The following is a 21447-nucleotide window of genomic DNA, read 5'->3' as shown; positions in this document are numbered from 1 at the left end:
GCGTCCCCGCCAATGGGAGCGCGAGGGCTCCCACCGGCAGGGAGGCGCTCGGAGGGTCGGTTTAGAGAGCTGGTGCCGGGACTGCCGGGAGGCTCAGGCGGCGGGCTGGTGAGTGTCGGCGCCCTCCCTGGGACGGCGGGGGGCTTGCTTGGGTGGACCTGCCGGGGGGGGTGCAGGGCCTCCCGTGGCACTGGGGGGTCTGGACCCGGGGGGGGGTCGTGTGCCTCTTTTGGGGGAGGGTCTGCAGCCTTCTTCCTCCCACCCCCGTGGGAGACTCCAGTTGCTGCCCCCCAACTCTGTCCGGGGGGGGGAACCCCCTTTCTCTTTCTCTGCCCTCCCCCACCCCCCTCTGAAGGGGGGGTTGTCTCTTGTGTGTGTACGCACACATTTATATAAACACGCAAGCACCTATACAAACACACACACACAAATATATATACATATATACGTACAGTCACGTATACGTATATATACACGCACACGTGTATATATATACATACACAAATATCTGTACAAATACGCACACGTGTATATACATGCACCAATACTTTTATACGTATACACATAAATATATACACACACACACACATATATATACACATGCGCACGCACACACATATATGTCGTTATACATCTACACACATACATGTGTGTATATGTATATATACATACGAACATAAATATATACATATACACACACAGAGATGCATAGGCACATAAATATTTACACACACACACAGAGATGTATGTGCGCGCGCACACACACACACACACACACACACACACACACACACACACACACACACACGTGCGCGTAGAAAGGTAGCTTCATTTATCTGAAAGGCTGCTTAAATTCCTGGAGAGCCTTTTCTCCCAGCAGCCTTGGCAGCCAGTCGGGGCTTTTCCTGCCGCCCACAAAAACAGCAGCCAGGAAATGGCTTTGAACCTTCGCAGTTGCTGCAGCTGCAGTGGCCCTTCTGAGCAGTTTTATGTTCCCCTTCTCTTCCCCCCCCCTCCCGGCCTGCAGGCTGGTGCTTTACAAAGTACAAAAGGGGGGAGGGCTTTTCCTTGCTCCTGTGAGCTTGCTGAGATTCAATGGGGGCAATAACTGAATGGGGGAGAGGCAATTAAAGGGCAGGGTCAACTGGGGGAAAAGGTGCATTGATTTCAGCCACATGTACTTAAGCTTCCCTTTTTGGGGGGGGGGGAGCAATGAGAAAGCCTGAAATGTCACTGAAAAATACTTTGATGATTATATTATTTCCTTCCCTGCCAAACAGAAGAGAGGGTCAGCATGGTGTCAGGGTTGGGCTGTTAAGGGCTTCCCCTCTTCCCCCCCCGCCCCCTGTTAAAATATTTGTATGCCCAATCACATTTGTTTTTTAAAGGTAGGGATTTCCATGTCAAAGCAAGTGTCCGCCTAACCGAGGGCCTGATCCTGGTGCCTTTGCTAGAAGTTTGTCGCATCTTTTTTTTTATTAAAGTGATTTTTGGTAAGTTGTTTAGAGGCTTCCTTTCAAAAATCCTGTTGTACTTTGTATTGTGGTGGCCAAGAGATAAGTGAGTTGGGTGGTGCTGTTCCCCACGGCCGCGCCCCCCCCACCCCACATCAGCATGAATGCCAAGAGGGACAAGGAGAGGGCCATGAAATACCTCTTGTAGCTGATAAGAGTTCTGGCAGGTTTCATAACAGGGGCCCATATGTGGGACTGTGGAGACGAGAGAAAAGAAAGTAGGCTTTTGAAGCATGTGTGTGATTTGGCTAAAAAAAGAGGGGAAATTGTTTTTTCTCTCATTGCAGTGAATGCAATAAGTTGCCAAAAACAGTGGCAAGTCCTGGAACCCCCATCTCCCTGTGCTTCAGCCTGTCAACTGCCCTGCTGTTAAATGGGGTTCGGTGCAGCTCTGCTGTCAAAAGGGGCCCTCCCCAAACTCTCAGGGCAAAATCAAACCTGCTGGTGGAACACCAGGGGAGCTTTTTTGTGAAAGGGATTCTGAGTGGGAGGGGAATGAGTAAGCCTGCTTGTGAAACGGGGAAAAAGAAAGTGATCTTTCCCTGCCTTCTTCTTCCTGTTTCCCAGAACAGCAGGGCGATGGCTGCAGTGGCAGAACAAGAAAGTGAAACCCAACTGTGCAGCAACTGGTAAGGCATGAGAGAGAGAGAGAGAACACAGATGACAGCATGACCTTGTTGGAGCGAAATCTGGCTATGTAGGGTCATGCATCTGGGCTTCAGGGCTGAGTTGTCTCTGTGTTCTGAGAGTCCCTGCCCATGAGTACAAGGCATTCCAGATGGTTCAGTCACACACCCTTCCTGTCTGTCTGAGGTCCATCAGCCTTGGTTCCTTCCTCCCCCCCTCCCCCAGTTCACAATCTGGGGAGAGTGCTGGCCTGCCTTGCGGAGTTGTGAGGGTTATTGAGAAAATGCACAGCATGCTTTGAATTATTGAAAGGTGTTCTGGGAATACTGCGTGATCTGCTGTTATCCCAGAGGTTGAAGTGCATTTGGGAGTGACGGATCCCAGGTTCACAGTCTGGTGTGGCAGGTGCCCAGTCCGCAGGCCAGTTTTTCCAATTCATGCAGAGTCATTGTTCTCGTGGAAATCTGAATTCTGTGGCCAGAGGAGACGGTGCAGGTTTATCAGCTTTTCTGCCTCTTCAGAAGTTGGTCCTGCTAACTGAGTGGGGCCAAACCTCCAAGCCCCTGCACTGGGGTTTAAGGAAAACCTGGAGCGCACCCCCTTGCACTTCTGTTTCCAGTCACTGTCCCAAATTGTGGAGACTTGCTTCTGCAGCTTGCTTGAGCGCTGGATGTTTCCTGCAGCCAAAAGGAGATTCCTCTGGCGAACTTCACCATGCACGAGATTCACTGCAGTCGGAACATCGGGGTGTGTCCCGTCTGCAAGGAGAGTTTCCCCAAGTCAGAGATGAAAAGCCATCAGGAGCTGGAGCACACACAGGTAAGAAGTAGCACCTCTTTCCCGCTGCAGTTGGGCTCCTCCCTGCAAGGTGGGTTTAGCCCTAAATCCTGCCCTCTTCATCCTAGGTGACCTGTAAATGCAGCATGAAGATGGACAGAGGTGTTTTACAGGAGCACGTGGTTAGTGCGCTTGCCATATTTAGCAGACCTGCTTCAACTTATTATTGCTTGTGGGGTATAAGAGAGGCAGGAAAGCGGTGTGTGGCTAGAAGAGAGTTGGTGATTCTCTTGGCTGTGAGTGTTCCATAAACAATGGACTTGTCGAGGCAGGTGAGCTGCACATATTCTGTGGGTGAGTAACTCAAGAGGCCGCCATGAGCTAAGCCGGAATATCCTATTTTTCCAGGGGGAGAGGAGCTAAGAGGGCTGCTTCATATATCATGTATTTTGCATGTCCTCGTGCACCTGCTAACATCTCAATGTGCAAGGGAGACAGATGCACGCTGAAAGAAATGTCAGCTGATTTCTAAAGCACATATCATGTGCCCAGAGCTGGCAACGGTCCCAGGCTCTTTTTAAAGAAGAACACACGTTTATCTCCTGTCGGCTCTGAAACTGTCCGGATGCAAAACCTCTAGTTGGATACCAGCCTGTGCAGTGTCCCGGCCCAAGAATTGTCCTTGGGTCGGGGTGGTGGCCTCTCTTGCTTGGCATTTGGTCTGCTGACAGTGTGGAGAGATTTCGCTGGGAGGGGGTGGAAACGATGATCTCCATCCCCTGGCGGTCCTTGACATCGGTTGCCTAAGACGGGTGGCAGTCTGCAGCCTTGATCGAGCTGTGGTGTGTGTGTGCACACGCCAATCAGGATTTGCCCCTTCCTGATTCTTTGGCATTAGTGGACTTGATGCTGGAGTTGCCCCAGAAAATGACACTTAGGTCAAGGGTGGGGTCCCTGGACTAGGGACTGGAGCTCCTCCTTGAGTGCCACGAGGCAGCCAGTGTTGGGGGAGAGGCAACTCACCGGAGCCATTTCCGAGGTGGGTCCTTTAGGCATCCTGCAAAGGGCTTCCCTCCCTCTGCAGCCTGGAGCAGTGCTGTGAAGCCTGCCTGGGGACAAGCACCCATGCCCTGCTCTCTGTCCCAGACCCTGGAGTGTCCCCTGCGTCGAGTGGCCTGCCAGCACTGCGACCTGGAACTCGCCTTCAACCAGCTCCAGGAGCACGAGGACTACTGTGGCGCTCGGACCGAGCGATGCGCCCGCTGCAGCCGCAACGTGATGCTGAAGGACTTGAAGGAGCACCCCGAGGACTGTGGGGAGAGGGCCAAGGAAGAGGGCGTTGCCCCGGCCAAGCCCTGCCTGAACTCCGGGGCAGCGCTGCGCGACCTCCAGGCCATCAGGAGCCTCCTCCAGGCTGGGGACGCCCTGCCCAGGACGAACAGGGGCCTGGAAAGCAGCAGGCTGTACAACTGCCTTTCAGAGGAGCGGCAGCCCAGGGAGCCCAACAAGAGGAGCGTCACTCCGGCACACCTGGCTCAGAATCCAGGTGAGGGCAGCCAAGGGAAAACTGGTGTGTGTTGTTTTGTGTCTCTCTCTTGGTATCCAAATCAGCTGTCTCTGAAGCACATCTCTGAGCACATTTTGGGGAGGGTTTTCCTTCTCTGACTGCAGTGGGTGGGTGTCGCAAACTTAGGGGGGGTTTGGGGTGCTCAGAGTTCTTGGTTCTCAAACCCTAAAGCGCTCAAGACCCCCCCTGTCCAGTAGTACTGCCACCACCCTGTATGTGCCAGTGCCTCAGTCCAGGGATACTGAGACCCTCTAGGCTTAATTGTATCCCTTGCAGGCACTGAGCGCTTTCTCCAGTTAAAGCTTCAGTCCTCAAGTTACTAGACCTCAGTGAGCACTTGGTAGCTTGCTGAACGGCTAGGCAGGATTCTGAACCTTTGTCCCCAACAGACAATAGAACAACTTGGTAAAAGAGATTTTAGTTTATTAAGTACATCAGGTTACGTAAGGCAGCAAATGCTAGAGGCATAAACGTCTAGGAAACATATCAGCAATAAAATAACAAAGCTAGCTGGCTATCTCTCTTAATCCCGATCTCTCACCTGGGTCAGTTACTCTTGTAGATCTCTTAGCTCCAGGCTACCTGTGAGGCCAGGTGCCCACGTTGGACAAGGGAGCTTCCAGCGTGCAGGATGTTGCGCCCAAAAACTCTGCCCAAGAAGAAGCAGACACACCCCTTGGGGCACTCATTAGTATGCTTCTTATGCTAATAGTACTGAGCTGACTTCGTGCTTATTTAGACTGTCCATTCAGAAACTTTTGAGGACAGGACCTTCTTGGAGTGGGTCTGGTTGCCAGCCCTCCTAGTTCTTAGCCCTCCCAACTGGAGATCCATGGCTGCATTCCTTTCCGGGCGCCCCTCAGCCTACTGAGGTGTTAAACATTCCAAGGGGTTGTAATTCTTGTTGTCTTTCCTTTCTGGCCAGCAAAGGAGAGACAACAATCTTTTTGTTTGTCTACTCACATTCTTGCAGCTGGGAACTGCGAGCTGCTTCTCTGTGACTGACTTAGTTTGGTTCAGGCTTCACATACTAACCTAGGCCTAAACTGTACCTATTCATGACAGTGGGTATCTGTGAACACCGCTCCTGCTTGCTCCAGGGACCCAGACTCCCTGTGGTGCTGTGTGAGGCAGCTCTGCCCTTGCCTCTGTTTGAGCATGCCTGGCAGTTTGTTTTAGGTCTTTTAACGGTTTCCTCCCCGCTTCCCGTTAGCATTAGCCAGGGCAGGAGGAGCTTTGGGGAAGGTGGAAGATCAGGAGCGTTGCACTGCATTCTGACCCTCCTCAACGATCAGCACTTCCCTCCAAGCTGTGGGGTTCTGCAAATACTGGCGCTGGCTTTTTCCACACAGGCCAGTGTGACAGAAGGCGGTTTCCCATCTTGGCCCATCTTGGCCCCCTTCCTCAAAAATGCAGTTGTGGGGACCCTTTGTTTTAGAAAACCACCCCAGTCTCTGTGTGTTTGGATTTGTGTTGCTTTCTGGACCTCCTTACACCGTTGGACCGTAAGGCAAAGGCTGCCACCCTGATTACGCTTTCCTGGGAGGAAGGCCCCCTGAACAACACTGTGGGCTTACTTCTGCATAAGGCTGTATAGGATTGCACTGAGCCAAAGAGAGTGTGAGATTAAGGCACGGCCACGTTGGCGTCTAACACTTGGTTGCATTTTGTCTTCTGAAAGGCTCCTTGGAGAAGGTAACCAACACCCAGCTCCTCATTGGCCAGGAGCCGGACAGCGACTCGGACTACCTTCTGGCTGTCAGCCTGCAGCGGGGAAACAGCTCTCGTGAGCGCAGTGCAGCTGAGGTCCAGAGGGAGCTGTGGAAGGACTTCTGCCCTGGAAGGACTAGGCCAGCTGAGGAGGACAGCTCTTGGAGCTACGGTTCTCCCTTTTTCTCTCAGGGCTTTTCTGCTGACGCCCCAAACAAGCCAAAAGGTGAGCGAAGGGTGGTTGCTGCCCGCCCCAGAGCCTCTCTAGGCATTGATGCCGTGGGATGTTTGCAAGCATTCCAGGCACTCAGCAGAACCTATTAACGGAAGATACTTGGGAACGGTAGCTTCTGTGAGGGATATGAAAGTTATATTTTGGGGAGGGGGACTTGCACGAAATGCTGGGACAGGAGGGACTGTTTCCAGATCTTCCTTTCCCTTTTTGCTGGAGATGGCAAGGATTACTTTTGGGATGTCCTTTGTGCACCTATGTGCTGGACATGTGTAGTGGCAGCCTCTCTTGCTATGACACTGCTGCAGACTGACCGGCCACGTATGAAACCATCTTGGAATTGGTCCCTCAGCCCACAGTCATCTGTCTGTGGCTCTCCTCACTCTGCCCTGCTTCAGCCAGTCTGGAGACAGTTGCGTTCAGGGCCTGCGCTCCGAAGTGGAGCTGTGGCACTTCCCCAGTGTCTTTTGGAAGTTCATCGTGGGGAATCCCGTGGTTCGCGTCACGGTAACTTGAGGTCCCTCCCAGAGGTGACTCATGGGATCTTTGCAGTGTCGGAAGGAATCACTGCAGGGAGTCTGAGGCCTGAGTGTAGCACGCGAAGGACTTCAAATAACAGGCTGACGTGAAGGGAGAGAGTGAGTTTTACTGGAGCTGCTGCTCCCTCCCTTGACTCGCAGGAGTCTGCGAAAATGGGCGCTCTCTTCTCTTTCTCCAAGTGATGTCTTGTTAGCCTGCCTCGATTCCCCAGCTATAGCACAGGGAGGTGGCTTGCCTCTGATTCAGACTGTGTGGTGTCTTGCATGTCAGTGTGATTGATTGGAAGATGAGCATGATGAGAGGAATTGTGCAGTGAAGTGTCATCCTGCCCTTCTCTTGTTTCTTGTTATAGTTGAGACCCTGCTGCCCTGTGAATTCTGTGAGGAGCTGTACCCCGAAGAAGATCTCATCCTCCATCAGGTTGTGTATATAAAAATGGGACAAGTTTCTAGCTGTGGTGCAGGGGTAGGTTGGTCCGGTCTTCACCTGTGGTTCGGCCTGTAGGGAAAGGTGTCTAGATGGCACAGCTGCTTAAGTAAATGGTGGGTGGTAGATCCAAGTCTGGTGTCAGTGCAAAACTGCAAAGTCCTCTAAGTGTGATGCAGTTCAGGCTAATTGAAAGGTGGCCTGGGGTATCTGTGAGGGGGTTAGACTTCTGGCGATCATGAGGCTGGCAGTTCTGTGGTTCCATGATGCACATAATCATTGTGTTAAGTCTCCTTAGTGAAGTGGAGCATGTGGGGAGGCACGTGATGCAGAATTGAAGCAGCAAACTTTGCAGTTATGGAAGCATAACAGTCTAAAACTCAGATCTTGGTTTATTGGAGATTGCACAGTGCTGTCATGAATAGGTACAGTTTAGGCCTAGGCTAGCATGTGGAGCCTGAACCAAACTAAGTCAGTAACGGAGAAGCTGCTCGCAGTTCCCAGCTGCAAGAATGTGAGTGGACAACCAAAAGGTTGTTGTTTCTCCTTTGCTGGCCAGAAAGGACAGACAACAAGAATTACAACCCATTGGAATGCTTAACACCTCAGTAGACTGAGGGGCGCCCGGAAAGGAATGCAGCCATGGATCTCCGGTTGGGAGGGCTAAGAACTAGGAGGGCTGGCAACCAGACCCACTCCGAGAAGGTTCTCTCCTCAAAAGTTTCTGATTGGACAGTCTAAATAGGTATGAAGTCACCTCAGTGCTATTAGCATAAGAGGTATACTAATGAGTGCCCCAAGGGGTGTGTCTGCTTCTTCTTGGGCAGAGTTTTTGGGCGCAACATCCTGCACGCTGCAAGCTCCATTGTCCAACGTGGGCACCTGGCCTCACAGGTAGCCTGGAGCTAAAAGATCTACAAGAGTAACTGACCCAGGTGAGAGAGAGGGATTAAGAGAGATAGCCAGCTAGCTTTGTTATTTTATTGCTGATATGTTTCCTAGACGTTTACGCCTCTAGCATTTGCTGCCTTACGTAACCTGATGTACTTAATAAACTAAAATATCTTTTACTGAGCTGTTTCATTGTCTGTTGGGGACAAAGGTTCAGAATCCTGCCTAGCCGTTCAGCAAGCTACCAAGTGCTCACTGAGGTCTAGTAACTTGAGGACTGAAGCTTTAATTGAAGAAAGCGCTCAGTGCCTGCAAGGGATAGAATTAAGCCTAGAGGGTCTCAATGTCCCTGGACTGAGGCACTGGCACATACAGGGTGGTGGCAGTACTACTGGACAGGGGGGGTCTTGAGCGCTTTAGGGTTTGAGAACCAAGAACTCTGAGCACCCCAAACCCCCCCTAAGTTTGCGACAAGTGCGCATGGGAAGAGGGCATGGAATGAAACCTCTTGTCAGTGAACAGCTCCACCCTGTTCTAGGGAATGCTGTCTCGGCATAGGCTGTATGCAAGATGCCTCTGAGAAATGAGGCTGTGGGAGGGACCTAACAATCCCTTGTTGCCCCTTTCCCCCCACAACAGACAGGCTGCAATCCAGCAAGCGCCTTGGCCTCGTTCAGCAAGTTTAGTGCTTCCGCCTCTCGGCATGACCGGGACGAGTGCCTGATGGACCTGTGGGAACAGCTGCAGAGCAGTCAGTCCACTGGCTACAGAGAGAGGCGTCCCCTCCAGCAGGACGTGGGGGGCAGCCTCATGCTCCCCTGTGAATTCTGTGGTGTTCAGCTGGAGGAGGATATTCTCTTCCACCACCAGGTACTGAGGTTCTGTGCTTAGCCAGCCTGCTTCTTTGGCCCACGCTGTGTGGTCCCCCAGGAAGGCCCCCACTGACAGTTCTCTCTCCCTAGGACCAGTGCGACCTGCGTCCTGCCACTGCCTCCTTGACAGGACAGAGCCAGTCACAGCAGGAGCCTCCAGAGAGTGGGGAGGGGATGGAGGCACCTGCCCTGCCTAAGAGCCGCACCCAGCATCCAGGTATTGCCCGAGTCTCTAGACAAGTGGAGTGGATCCCCAGACAGTCCCCTGTGGAAAACTGAGAAGCAGCTGCCTCGCTTGGAAAGGCTGCCTGCTGGAATAGGAGGGGGGCATTTGTTAGGATCTCTGGAGAAGGGCTGGGGTGCAGGCCCACTCGGGGGTCAGTCTTCCTCCTGCCTCAGCAGCACTCCCCTTCGCAGCCACGCGTCTGTCCTTGCAGCCTTTTTTGGACGGGAAGTCCACGGTGTTGTGGCTCTGGGCGGCTTGATGGCAGAGCAACCGCCTCTTGCTGTTTGGTGCCAGCCCCCAAACTCTGCGGCCGTTGGCTTCTGCAGGGTTGCCCTCTGTTTTCGTGGCACTCTCTCTTCAGTGGGTCCCCCTCTTTTTGTTCAGGGGAAGCCTCCCCTCAGTGCCTGGAGGAGGAATTCAGGCAGAAGAGACCTCCCCTGTCCAGCCAAGGAGGCCTTGTCCGGGAGAGCCCAGTCGCCACCAACCGCAGCCAGTTGACCTCCCCCAGCAGCAGAAGGGAGAACAGCGTTGGCTGCTCTGAGCGAGGGAAGCTCCAGGAGCGGGGCAGCAGTAGCGGAAGAGCCCCAAGGCGGGGCACAAGCAGTCCTGTTGCTGTGGCCGCTGCCCTGCCCGCCAGGCAGTCCACCCCCAGCAGCTATGTGCCAAGCTTCCCTGTGACTGCTCCAGTTCGGCCCAGGTAGGTCTCCTCTGCTCTCTGTACTTCTTGTGCCCCCAACTGCAAGTCTGTCCTTTACCTGTGTTCAGGTTTAGGTAGTGGCAGAGTTAAGTCCTGCAGATGCTCTAGAAGGCAAGACAGGCCAGTCAGGCTTCTGTCCCAGCCAGTGGGAAGAGAGCCCCCCCCCCCTTAATCCATGAGAAGGGTCCTACCTCAGCTTCTCTATGAGGGTCGGGCCCCAGACCTCCCAAAGTCCTAGAGAATTTGTTGCATCCTCTGGAAATGGGGGTTGGGTGGGGGCTGCAGACTTCCCTGTGCTTCCCGGCTGCTGCCTTGAAGGTGCTGAAGAGCAAGAGGTCTCTGGCATCCAACAGCCGCCTCTCCCTCCCTCCCTCCCACAGCCTGCGAGGTGAAGCAGGACAGCGCGTCACCCTGCCTGCCCGTGGCAACAGCACCAAGGTAAGGGCTGCAGTTGGTCCTGGCCAAGGAACCATCTCCTCCCAGAACTTACGGCCCTTGGAAGAAAAATGCCTGCACTGAAGCAAAATGCTTTACCAGGAGAGGGCATCGTCCCCTGGCCCAGGATAACATTTTTAAATGCATTTTTAACTTGAGTTTTGCCGGGGGGGGGGGCATTGAAGGCCGGTTTGTTTTAAGTTTGACATAACACACTCTGTTTCATCCCTTGCCGTTCTCTTCCGCAGGCAAAACCGTGGCAAAACGAAGCGGACTACCCTGGGCAACAATAAAGGGGTTCCATGGCCAAGCAACTTGCTGCCTTCTGCATTTCCTTTCCCCCAAAAGATGGGGGGGGCAGGGGAGCCAGCAGCCGTACTGGGGGCAGGCAAGTGAACCACAGCCGCAGGGCGGAGATGTGGCCACAGCCACCTTCGGCTTCCGTCTAGGACTGCTCTTTTGGGCTGTGTTGTGTGTGTTTATGCTCTAGGTAAGGAGGGGAGATTGTGCTTAGCAACACGAGGCCTTAAGCTGCCCAAGGGCTGCCACAGGAGAGGCTGCAAGTAGGAAGGCTGTGGGCTGGGCAGCACTCCTGCAAGAGGCTGGCCTTGTGCTGAGCTGTCAGCCTTCCCACAGAGAGAGAGATCTTTCCGCTACTTGCCCAGGAGAAAGGCCTGGACTGCCTCTGTCCCTTTCCCACCAGAAGTGCCCTCAGACCGGAGGAGCGGCTGCCTCTCTGCTGTACTGGTGACTGTCCTTTTTAGATTCTTTGAAATAAAGTTTATATTTCCCACTTGAGCCCTGTGGCTTTTTACTCACTTGGCCTTTAGGTGGGGACCTAGAGGTGGTTTGGGAGATGTGTAACTTGAACAAGAGAGAGAGGCTTGACCCACAGAGCTGCGTGCAGAGGGAACACTGGCTGGGCGTGGGCCCAGGGGAGGCAGAGCCCACTGGCTCACAAGCACAGCTGCAGCTCTCAAAATACCCTGGTGACTTGAGTCTCCTTCCCATTGTCTGGGTATCCCTGCCCTACATATAAGAAACAGGGCCTAGCAGACGTGGTGACGCCAAGCTTGTTGGGCGCACCAGGCCTCCAAACAGGTGTTTCAGCCAAACTCTCCATCACACACACGCACAGCCATGATGAGACCAAGTACAAAGTGGCGTTAAGGACACTTCCACCAAAAGTGAGCATTTATTAAATACAAGAAAAGCCGAGAGAAAGAGAGATCTTAGAAACAAGTGGCAACCAGCCTGCGGTGATCTTCCCAGGATAAAGCACGAGGGTGGGTTTACAGAGGGAGGCGAAGACAACGTCTGGTGGAGTTGGCAGGGAGAGTAGACTTGAGGTGTGAAGAGCAGAGAATAAATTAACCCCCCCGCCCCCAAACTGGCAAACCAAAACACACTTGTCAACTGAGCAGCTGATCCACCTTGGGCAGGAGAACCAGAGTCCCGTCCGTCCCCCCGCCCAAGAGGAGCTGCAGCCTTTGGCTCGCGGTTCCCTTTTGTACAAAATATTTACAAGTGGTAAGTAAATACAAATAAAAATTACAGTGCATGAACGTATCCCCAAATGCGCCGGAGAGCAGGCAGCCTGCCGTTTGTCACCTCGAGCAGCGGGAGCTGTTTGGGGGGGTGAGCGCAGCTCGGAAGTTACAGCGTTTCTCTGTTTGAGCCCCGGCAGGAAAAAACCCCCTTTACTCTGGGTCTCTGGCACCTGCCCAAGAGCACTTGAACCGGCTAACAGTCTGTAATAAATACCCACAGAAACTCACAGCCCTGGTCACTGCTCTGCTGCTTGCAGGACAGCGTTACATTCGGAATGAGTATTCAAGTTGAAAGGAAAAAAAAAGTTGCAACGCAAAGTATGCAGTGAGGAAGACTCCCCACTCCGGGCTGACGCAGAGACCCCACCCCTTCCACCGCAGGCTCCTGTTTAGCAGCAGTGCCCTTCAGCTTGGCCCCGCCTGCTCTTCCCCAGGAATTCACAATGCGGATGAAGGGCGTAAGGGAATCGGACACAAAATGTTCCCAGGAAGAAGCTCCATCGACACTGGGTGAGGTGTAAACACCACGGAGGACAATTTCCACTGAGTTAAATGCAACCATAAATAACTAATAAATATACATCAGTCACTTTCCGGCTCCCTCTCTCCAGGGCCGAGGCATGGCTCCGCCAGGGGGGAGCAGAGCAGCGGGAATGGCAGCAGCCCTGGCTCCCCTTCATCCTTGCGGCTCGCAGTGTGGCAACAAAGGCCCGTGAGGTATTTGGCGGCACAAGGAGCCCCCTCGGGAAACGGGGCAGTTCAAAACAAAGCAGGTGGCGGTCTGTCTGGCAAGGAGGGCTGCCTGGGCAACGCTGCAGGTGCCCTGTTTGCTCAGCACGTCCTCTGCGGCTGGAATGAAGTCGTTAACAGGCCTGCTTTATTTCTTTCTCTTGGGTGCTTGTAAATTCACCGTTTAGTGTCTGTCCTTTATCTGAACACATTAAGCTTATTTGGGCAGAAAATGGGCAAGACTCGGGTTACAGAGCACACCTTGCCAGGTGTAGACGTTCCTTCTCTGAGTGGAAGTGGCATCCTTTGCACACTGACAACCAATTCTAAGAGCAGCCGCACTCATTCACTCACTCTCCCAAGCTCCAGCTACACCACATGCAACCCTAATCGTCACCAATATTCACAGTAATATACAATAAATACAGCTTTCCCGTTGCTACAGACAAGTGAAGCTATTCAGGCTCTCTTTCTTGGCCCCCCCCCCCAGGCTTGAACTGCCACTTGTGCAGGTGTGGGTGAGGTTTCTGCAGACCAAGAAACAAGCTTGGAGCTACGCTGGCACTTATAACTTATAGAGAGCGCCAAGCCAAGCAGGACACCTTCAGAGAGGCATCCTCAGATTGGCACCCCCTCTTCACATAACTCAAGGGAAAAAAGTGTGCGCTTGTCATGCCCTTCTGATGGTGGGTGCCTCTTGCAACAGATACAGGTGCAATCCCCCCCTCCCCGGGCTGGCTGTTCTGTGGCCTCCGTTGCTTCCAGCAGGTTTTCTATGGGGTTCCCACAGACATTCTGAAAAACAAGGGAAGGCCACAGAACAGCAAGGCCTGGAGCCCTCCTTCGTGGGCACAACCTGCTCACCTCTGAGCACAAAAACTTAGCAGTGCTTCCGGGGCTGGCAGACTGCCAAGAGGCAGGGCCACTGCACCTCAGTCCACTTCACACGCACAGGTGAAAGGATGGTTTGCGCTCGCACATTCTTTTGTGACACTGTTGCGGAGGCACTGGGGACTGACTGGTTCCTTCCTTGTCACCAACACCTGGACTGTGCCCCCCCCCACCGCTCCTGTCATTCCTTCCACATTTGCCCCAGTGCCAGTAACATGGTAAGGACGATATGCGGTGCCAGGGATACCAGCCGCCTCGGTTTTGCACTCAGAGATGTTGGCAGGAGAGATCCCCACCTCGGAAAGCCTGGGCGTTTTAAGCTCCCACCCAGCGATTAGCACTCGTCTCGTGACCAAAGAAATGTCAGGATCTCAAGGTTTGGAACAGCAGTCTGTGTACTTAAAACTAGCCTACAAATATTCCACAAAGAAGGCAGCGACGACAACCTGTCCAGCACGAAAGTCCACGGCCGACCAAGGCCTTCCAGCAACGGCCGTGGCAGTGGCAAAGGTGTGGAGGAGAGAGTTGGCTCCGGACTCTCACCTGATCCTCACAGTGAGGCCTTTGCCGTGGCTCCCTCCGTCTGCTGAGCAGAGCCCTTCCTGCAGGGGTCCTCTGCCTTGCCCTGGAGTGGCTCAGCCACTGAGAGGGTCCTCGCGGTAGTGGATGGCGTAGCGGAGCTTCTCCAGCATGATCTCCAGAGAGGAGTATTGAGGGAGCTTGATCATGAACATGCAGGTCTCAACACGGATGTAGCGCGAGTCTGGAGAGCCTGGGGAGAGGCAGAGAGGAGGGAGCCTGTGAAAGAGACCTCTGCCTCCCTTTCTGAAAGCCCCAGGAAGGCTGGGTGGGGCTACCCAGGCAGGTCCTGTGCTCAGGTGTCCTATTTGCCAAGGGAGGCCAGGAATGTCACTTTAACCATTTCCTCATAAGAACATAAAAACAGCCCCACTGGATCAGGCCATAGGCCCATCTAGTCCAGCTTCCTGTATCTCACAGCGGCCCAACAAATGCCCCAGGGAGCACACCTGATAACAAGAGACCTGCAAGGCCTCCTGGGAATTGTAGTTAAGAACATAAGAACAGCCCCACTGGATCAGGCCATAGGCCCACCTAGTCCAGCTTCCTGTATCTCACAGCGGCCCACCAAATGCCCCAGGGAGCACACCAGATAACAAGAAGACCTGCAAGGCATTCTGGGAATTGTAGTTAAGAACATAAGAACAGCCCCACTGGATCAGGCCAGAGGCCCATCTAGTCCAGCTTCCTGTATCTCACAGCGGCCCAACAAATGCCCCAGGGAGCACACCTGATAACAAGAGACCTGCATCCTGGTGCCCTCCCTTGCATCTGGCCTTCTGACATAACCCATTTCTAAAATCAGGAGGTTGCACATACGCATCATGGCTTGTAACCCGTAATGGATTTGTCCTCCAGAAACTTGTCCAATCCCCTTCTAAAGGCGTCCAGGCCAGACGCCGTCACCACATCCTGTGGCAAGGCATTCCACAGACCAACCACACGCTGAGTAAAGAAATATTTTCTCTTGTCTGTCCTAACCCACCCAAACACTCAATTTTAGTGGATGTCCCCTGGTTCTGGTGTTATGTGAGAGTGTAAAGAGCATCTCCCTATCCACTCTGTCCATCCCCTGCATAATTTTGTATGTCTCAATCATGTCCCCCCTCAGGCGTCTCTTTTCTAGGCTGAAGAGGCCCAAACGCCGTAGCCTTTCCTCATAAGGAAGGTGCCCCAGCCCAGTAATCATCTTTTGCACCTTTTCCATTTCCACTATGTCTTTTTTGAGATGCGGCGACCAGAACTGGACACAATACTCCAGGTGTGGCCTTATCATCGATTTGTACAACGGCATTATAATATTAGCCGTTTTGTTCTCAATACCCTTCCTAATGATCCCAAGCATAGAATTGGCCTTCTTCACTGCCGCCGCACATTGGGTCGACACCTTCATCGACTTGTCCACCGCCTCCTCCCCGTCCGTCCTGCCTTGGTCCCCTCTGTTGCTTTCAGTTCGGAGGGATACTGAGGGACACTCCCCACTCTCCCCCCCCCCGCCGGATTTCAGCAGATCTGGCCCTGGAGAATCCCCAAAGCTGCTGCCGTACCTGCAGTGCCATCCGGAGGTGCGATTTTCATGGGGTAGGGCGGGACGTGTGCCGTGTCTGGCCCGCCGTCCTTGCACGGGCAGGTGAAGGGGATGCGCTCCTGGTTGCAGGCAAACTTGATGAACTTGCAGAGCTCCTCTTGCGTGAACATTTCTAAGGCCCCCCAGAAAAACTCAATGTGCTGGTCGGTCTCCATCAGTCCCACCTGGTACATGGTATGTGCCTGCTCAGAGGGGAAGAAGAACTTGCTCACAACTGCAGGCACGTGCTTTCTTTTGGCACATGCAGCATCGTGAAGATCCCTTTGAAAGAGCTGGTTGTGCCCAGTGGGGTCTGCACTGCCTGGCAGGGGCTCTCGGGCAGAATGCGGCGGCCCGTGTGGTCACTGGAGGTAGGCGGTTTGACTGTCAGCCTGCTTCTCCGGGAGCTGCATTGGCTGCCCATTCGTTTCCGGGCCCAATTCAAGGTGCTGGTTTTGACCTTTAAAGCCCTATACTGCTCTGGGCCAGGGTATCTTAGAGATCGCCTACTCCCGTACAATCCGGCTCGTCCTCTTAGGTCATCAGAGAAGGACTTTTTACAAGTGCCGCCGCCTAGGGAGTTACGTGGGGCGGCTGCAAGAAATAGGGCCTTCTCAGTAGTGGCACCAACGCTATGGAACTCCCTTCCCCTTGACTTGAGAATGGCTCCCTCTCTTGAGACTTTTCGGTGAGGCCTGAAGACCTTTTTGTTTAAACAAGCCTTCTGAGTTCATGGCCTTTTTAAACATCTTTTCTATATCTTTTAGTATTTTTACAGGCCTGATTCCTCTGATTTGCTGCGTTTTGCTCTTTTTATCTGACTACGGTTTTTATGGGTATTTGTTAATGTGTTTTTAATATGTTTTTATTTGTGGTTAAATTATGTTTTAATCTGTTCTTAATATGTTGTAAGCCACCCTGGGTCCCTTCGGGGAGAAGGGCGGGATATAAATAAAGTTTATTATTATTATTATTATTATTATTATTATTATTATTCCCCACCACCTGCTACCTGAGTTTTACAGCTTGAGATGCCAGAGGCTGAGCATGCGGCTCAAGTCACCTCTGAACTACAGGACTCCCCCCCCCCAAATGATGCAGGCCCCCCGGTCGATGTTGGGAGGGAGCAACCTTCTGTGTTCAGCTTTTGTACCGCAAGGGCATTCTCTGGGGCTGAGGGATTCCTCCAGTTCCGGAGGCACTGCTGGTCGTACGAAAGACCTGGGGGGGACTCTTCAAGACCTGTGGGGTCCCTGGCAGGGCGGACTCGGCTCTGGGGCACAGGAAGCGAAAGCATACCTTCAGAAACTCTAGGTTGATGAACGGGAGCCCGCAGGTCCTCAGCTCCATCTCCAGGGGCGTCAACATGGTCAGAAGCTGAAGGGGGATGATGGAGCCCAGGCCAGCCCTCACGGCTGTCACACACTCCGGGTTCTGCAGTTCCCGCAATCTCAGGTTCCGGATGGCCGCTGCATAGACGTCTTTGTTCTCCCATCTGACGGGAAAGAGAACAAGGATATCGGGGTGTGCGGAGAGGGCAGGGGGGCACTGACTCCCTTCCCTCCTTAGGAGCCTGAGAGTAACTCCCTGGCTCTCCTCCACTCTTGGACCCCGTGCAGGACCTCCCTTGCTTGCACTCTGCGCAGCTTTAGTTGGATATCTGAAAAAGCTTTGGGGTTCTCTGGAGCTGCTTTGAATTGTCTTGGGAGGGAACACGGGACACAAATGCCTAAAAACGAGTAAGGCATGCCAGTGTCCTTTGACTCAAGCTGCAGCCCTCCCCGAGTCTTAGAGGGGAGCGACAGAGAGTGCCAGTTTGTGGCTTCCCTGCCTGCTCCTTAAGATCCCGCCCCCGCCACTCCGCAGCCACTCACACCACGGGAACGTGCCTGCCCCTGGCACACAGCTCCACCTCTTCTCCAGTCACCGTCAGGTACGTGAACTTGCAGCTGGGCTTGTTGGGACAGTCGGGGCTCTCCATGGCCAGGTGCTGGGAGGCGATCTCCGCACACAGGGCCTCCAGCTCCGTCTCGTCGTTGAGCTAGGGTGAGCGGGGAGAGGAACGCCACAGGCTGATTTTGACACCCGGGAGCTGAAGGCGCACGTCTGGATGCAGAGCGCGGCACACCCCACAACGCACGGCACACGTGGGGCTCCCCCCCCCTTCGTTTCAGGCACACGCAGGTGAAAGGGCAGCAGACAGGCAGGCAAGGCGCTGGCATGTCAAATACCACGTCAAGATGGGAGAATCTCCAGGGCATGGCAGGATTATGGAGATTTTTCCCCACCCTGGTCATGGACAAGCTCCTGCATCCAGAAGGGTTCGAGCCCCTCTAGAGGGAGGGCACTGAGGAACAGCATGTTCACAGGATGGCCCTGTGTGATGCTCCTTTGGTACACAATGTCCCTAAGCAGAGCAGCAGCTGAGGAAACTGGGGGGGGGGAGGCAAGGGGATCTCTGGGCAGGAGAAGCTGGCTAGCTGGGAGAGGTCAAGCCCATGATAAGCAGCAGGTCCTTCCCCCCTGTCCTCCCCGCAAGGGCTACCCTGAGCCTTCTCCAGGGTCAAGAGGGAGCCTCCCCATGTACATCCACAGTTGGTCCTGCCTCCTTTCCTTAGGCCCTGGCCCACGTCTGGAAGATGTCCCAAGAGACTGACTGCCTGCCCAGCTGGGGATTCCATGGAGGGCTGGGCTAAAGGCTCAGCTCAGCACACTCCTCCCAGAACTCTTCCAGTCCACGGCTCCTGCCTTTTCAGCGCATTGCGCAAGGCAACGTCTCCAGGGAGCTGCTCTCCAAATTCTCCCCCTGCAATTTAAGCCCCAACTGGAATTCTCTAAGACCCCAGCCAAGCAGGCTGGGGCGGGCTGGGGGGCACACGTCTTCAGGTGACAGTTCACCCAGGGGAGATCCGGCCTGGAACCACCAGGGTCCTTACAGGCCACCTGACTGGGCTGGCAGCTTTAAGGGCAACTGAACGACGGGCAGGTAAAGATTTACATTTTCAAATTTCTTGACGTAGTTGTAGGTCAGGATGTCGGCCTCCTGGAGGTCTACATCTGGATCCAGCGGTTCTCCTACGAGGGTCTTCCAGAAAGAGGGCAGGAGGTCCAAGGGCAGCGGGACGTCGGCTCGGATGGCGATGCCCAGCAGCTGCCCAAAGAAGTGCAGGAGCTGCTCCTCGCCGTAGCTGATGGGGCTGGGCGTCAGAATGTACTTGCCCTGAAAGGGGGGGAGAAGAGGAGCCTCAGCCCAGAGCAGGGGGGAGTGAGGCCACCCAGCCCCCACCCCCGCAGCTGGGAGCACTGCACAGGCACCCCCCGCCCGCCCCATGTCTTGGGACGGCCTACCTTGTTCTTGTTGACAGACGAGCTGGGACAGAGCAGGAGGAGGGAGAGCAGGGAACTCTGCAGCTCCTTGCACACCTGCCAGAGAAAGTGGCGGAAAGAACCACCTGCAAGAAATGGGACCAGGTGTCTGGAGCTGCACAGCCAGCCAGGGGCGCCCCCTCCCATCACCAGCCAGGGGTGCAGCTCCCCCTCCCCAAGGAAAACTGGTGGCCATTGCTTAGGCGCGCTCCGCTCAATGCACAGGATGACTGAGGAAACTGGGGAGACTCTAACGTAGTAAGAAGAGTCAGCTCTGAGCAGAGGGCCCTTGGCAGGAGTATCGCCCTGTCCCTCCTGCCAAGGGCGTTCAGTTGCCCCACTGCTTTTCCAAGCACCCTGTAAAAGCTGTGGCCAAGGGAGGGGGGACGACAGCCCCAGAGTCTTACTTGTGCCGTGGACCTCCTCGCCCGTGAAGCGGATGTTGAAGGCGTACGTGGGGTCCCCCCCGCTGGCCAACTTCACACAGAGCTGCGAGGAGGGGACGCAGGCCAGCTGCCGGGCAGCTTGGCAGAAGTAGGAATTTTCCGAAGACCGGATCTCTCCTGTTGGGGGAAGGAGGAACGCCAGGCTTTGGAACAGGGGGCGGGACACGGAACTCCACAACATCGACATCGCGCCTCCTTCCTCCCCCGCTGGTCAGTGACCAAATGTCAGCCGCAGAAGGTGGGCACATACCTCCGACAATTTCAAGCGGGTCCAGCGTGATCTCTGGGGCTGCGTGATCGGCCGTTCTTTGCACCGTGGCGTTGAGAACCCGGTTCATGACTGTCACTTTTGTGTCGTAAAAGATGAACCCTAAAGAAAAGGACGCTTGGTGCAACTCTTCCTCCGGAGAGGGCCAGGACTTTGCCCTGTCTCTGCTGGAGGAACTGAAGTTTTTCCAAAGGATTTCCGGCAAGGGCTTCCGGGTACACGTTTTAACCCTTCAGCCCCTTATGAGGCCGGGTAAAAGCTCCTTCAGACTTGGACACGGCCTCCGTCGGTGGACTGGGCCATCCACTTTAGGAGCCTGTCTGCTTTCTAATAAGCAAGCAGTAATTGCAGCCTCCCATGTTAGGAATGGTTTCCTTTATAAAATGAGTCCCATTCCTGTAAGGGTTTGCTGGCCCCGAAGCCCACACACCAAGAGACAGCATGGTGCAGTGGTCAGTGTTGGCCTAGGGATAGGGAGAGACACAAGCAGGTATCTCCACATTGACACTCATGGGGCGAGTCACTCCCCTCCCTCCCTGCCTTTGGGGGAATCAGTGGGGCAGGGGGAACCACGTGCACTGCCCCGAGCCCCTGAACAGAAAAGCCGCATGCGGCAGAAACGAGCCCTGACCTTTGGCCTCTTGCAACAGTGCCGCGATGCTATTGGAGTACATTTCGGTCTGCCGGAGCTCCACCAGCGGAAGGAAGAACGTCTCCAAGGTGGTGTTGAGGGACTGCAGCAGGGCAAACCGCAGGCGGAGGCTCTCGATGGGAACATCTGCAATGGGGCAGAGGCGTCAGGGAGCGAGGACAGCAGCGCCCCCTTCGGACCGCCGCCTCTCCTCCCCGGCGAAGCAGCGCCTGGGAGACAGCTGCACACGTACTCAGCAGGCAGGAGACCCGGGGGTCGGCCGTGTCGGCGGGGTCCAGGTACACTTCGTGGGGGTGCAGCCGGGCCGGCGTGATCGCCAGGTGGCGGCAGAGCCGGTTGATGTACTGCACGAGCGCCACGTCCATCTCCAAGCACCACTTGCGGGAGGCTCTCTGGGCATGCCTGGCGTCGATGCAGGCGCACCTGCGGAGGAGGGGAGGGCTCGTGAAGACGGGCCAGCGCAAGCGCCTTCGGCGGAAAGCAGGGTTCAGTTCTGCCCTGCCCCCGGAGAGCCATTCCTTACCTTTCAAAATGAAGGTCGTAACCGCAGGCCAAGATGGCTCGCCACACGCTGCGGATGTCCTGCTTTGCCCGATCAATGACAAATCTGTGGAATCCGTCCAGCATCAGGTACTTCTCTTCAGGCACTGAAATGGGTTCAACAAGCACTTTCAAAGCCTGTCCTCGCAGGTGGGTCTCCTCTGGCCCCCAGTGTGTCGCACTCCCAATGCCAAACAACACTGCCCGCCTCCGGACTAGTATTTATTTGCCTTAAGATTAAATGCACCTCCTAGCCTACTTGACAGACAACGCATTACCTCCGGCCCACAAATGAATACTGCACAGCCCTGGCTTTGTCAGGCAATGAAGGAAGCACATCATTTG

General features: G+C 54.5%; 2 protein-coding genes across 6 annotated transcripts in view; one reads left to right on the top strand and one right to left on the bottom strand.

The window, feature by feature from the left end:
* The first annotated feature begins 34 nt into the window (after positions 1–34).
* TRAFD1 (TRAF-type zinc finger domain containing 1) lies at positions 35–11217 on the top strand. Of its 5 annotated transcripts, XM_066610024.1 has the most exons (13): positions 35–108; positions 1389–1493; positions 2082–2143; positions 2825–2960; positions 3047–3100; positions 4065–4464; positions 6167–6421; positions 7320–7387; positions 8924–9154; positions 9247–9373; positions 9767–10079; positions 10460–10517; positions 10763–10897. In XM_066610024.1, exons 3-13 carry the CDS (start codon positions 2094–2096, stop codon positions 10805–10807), a joined length of 1737 nt encoding a protein of 578 aa, XP_066466121.1. In that variant the 5' UTR covers positions 35–108; positions 1389–1493; positions 2082–2093; the 3' UTR covers positions 10808–10897. The 5 variants fall into 5 exon arrangements, with proteins under 5 accessions (XP_066466121.1, XP_066466119.1, XP_066466117.1 ...); XM_066610022.1 differs by lacking the exon at positions 10460–10517 and having other exon boundaries at positions 2087–2143; positions 10763–11217; XM_066610020.1 differs by lacking the exon at positions 10460–10517 and having other exon boundaries at positions 10763–11217.
* A 2992-nt stretch (positions 11218–14209) lies between these two features.
* Positions 14210–21447, bottom strand: part of HECTD4 (HECT domain E3 ubiquitin protein ligase 4) — a 78543-nt gene continuing 71305 nt past the window's right edge. The window contains exons 66-76 of the mRNA XM_066609540.1: positions 21086–21209; positions 20795–20985; positions 20542–20688; positions 19893–20012; positions 19604–19759; positions 19179–19282; positions 18829–19050; positions 17705–17871; positions 17130–17325; positions 15811–16033; positions 14210–14456 (exon numbers count right to left, since the gene is read on the bottom strand). Coding sequence (XP_066465637.1) covers positions 14320–14456; positions 15811–16033; positions 17130–17325; positions 17705–17871; positions 18829–19050; positions 19179–19282; positions 19604–19759; positions 19893–20012; positions 20542–20688; positions 20795–20985; positions 21086–21209 — 1787 coding nt within the window. The 3' untranslated portion in view covers positions 14210–14319. The remainder of the gene's footprint in view (positions 14457–15810; positions 16034–17129; positions 17326–17704; positions 17872–18828; positions 19051–19178; positions 19283–19603; positions 19760–19892; positions 20013–20541; positions 20689–20794; positions 20986–21085; positions 21210–21447) is intronic.

This window comes from Tiliqua scincoides, chromosome 14 (assembly GCF_035046505.1).
Source record: "Tiliqua scincoides isolate rTilSci1 chromosome 14, rTilSci1.hap2, whole genome shotgun sequence".
NCBI classification, from domain to species: Eukaryota; Metazoa; Chordata; class Lepidosauria; order Squamata; family Scincidae; genus Tiliqua; species Tiliqua scincoides.
Note: the sequence above shows the minus strand (reverse complement) of the source record. Positions and strands in the feature narration are given on the sequence as shown.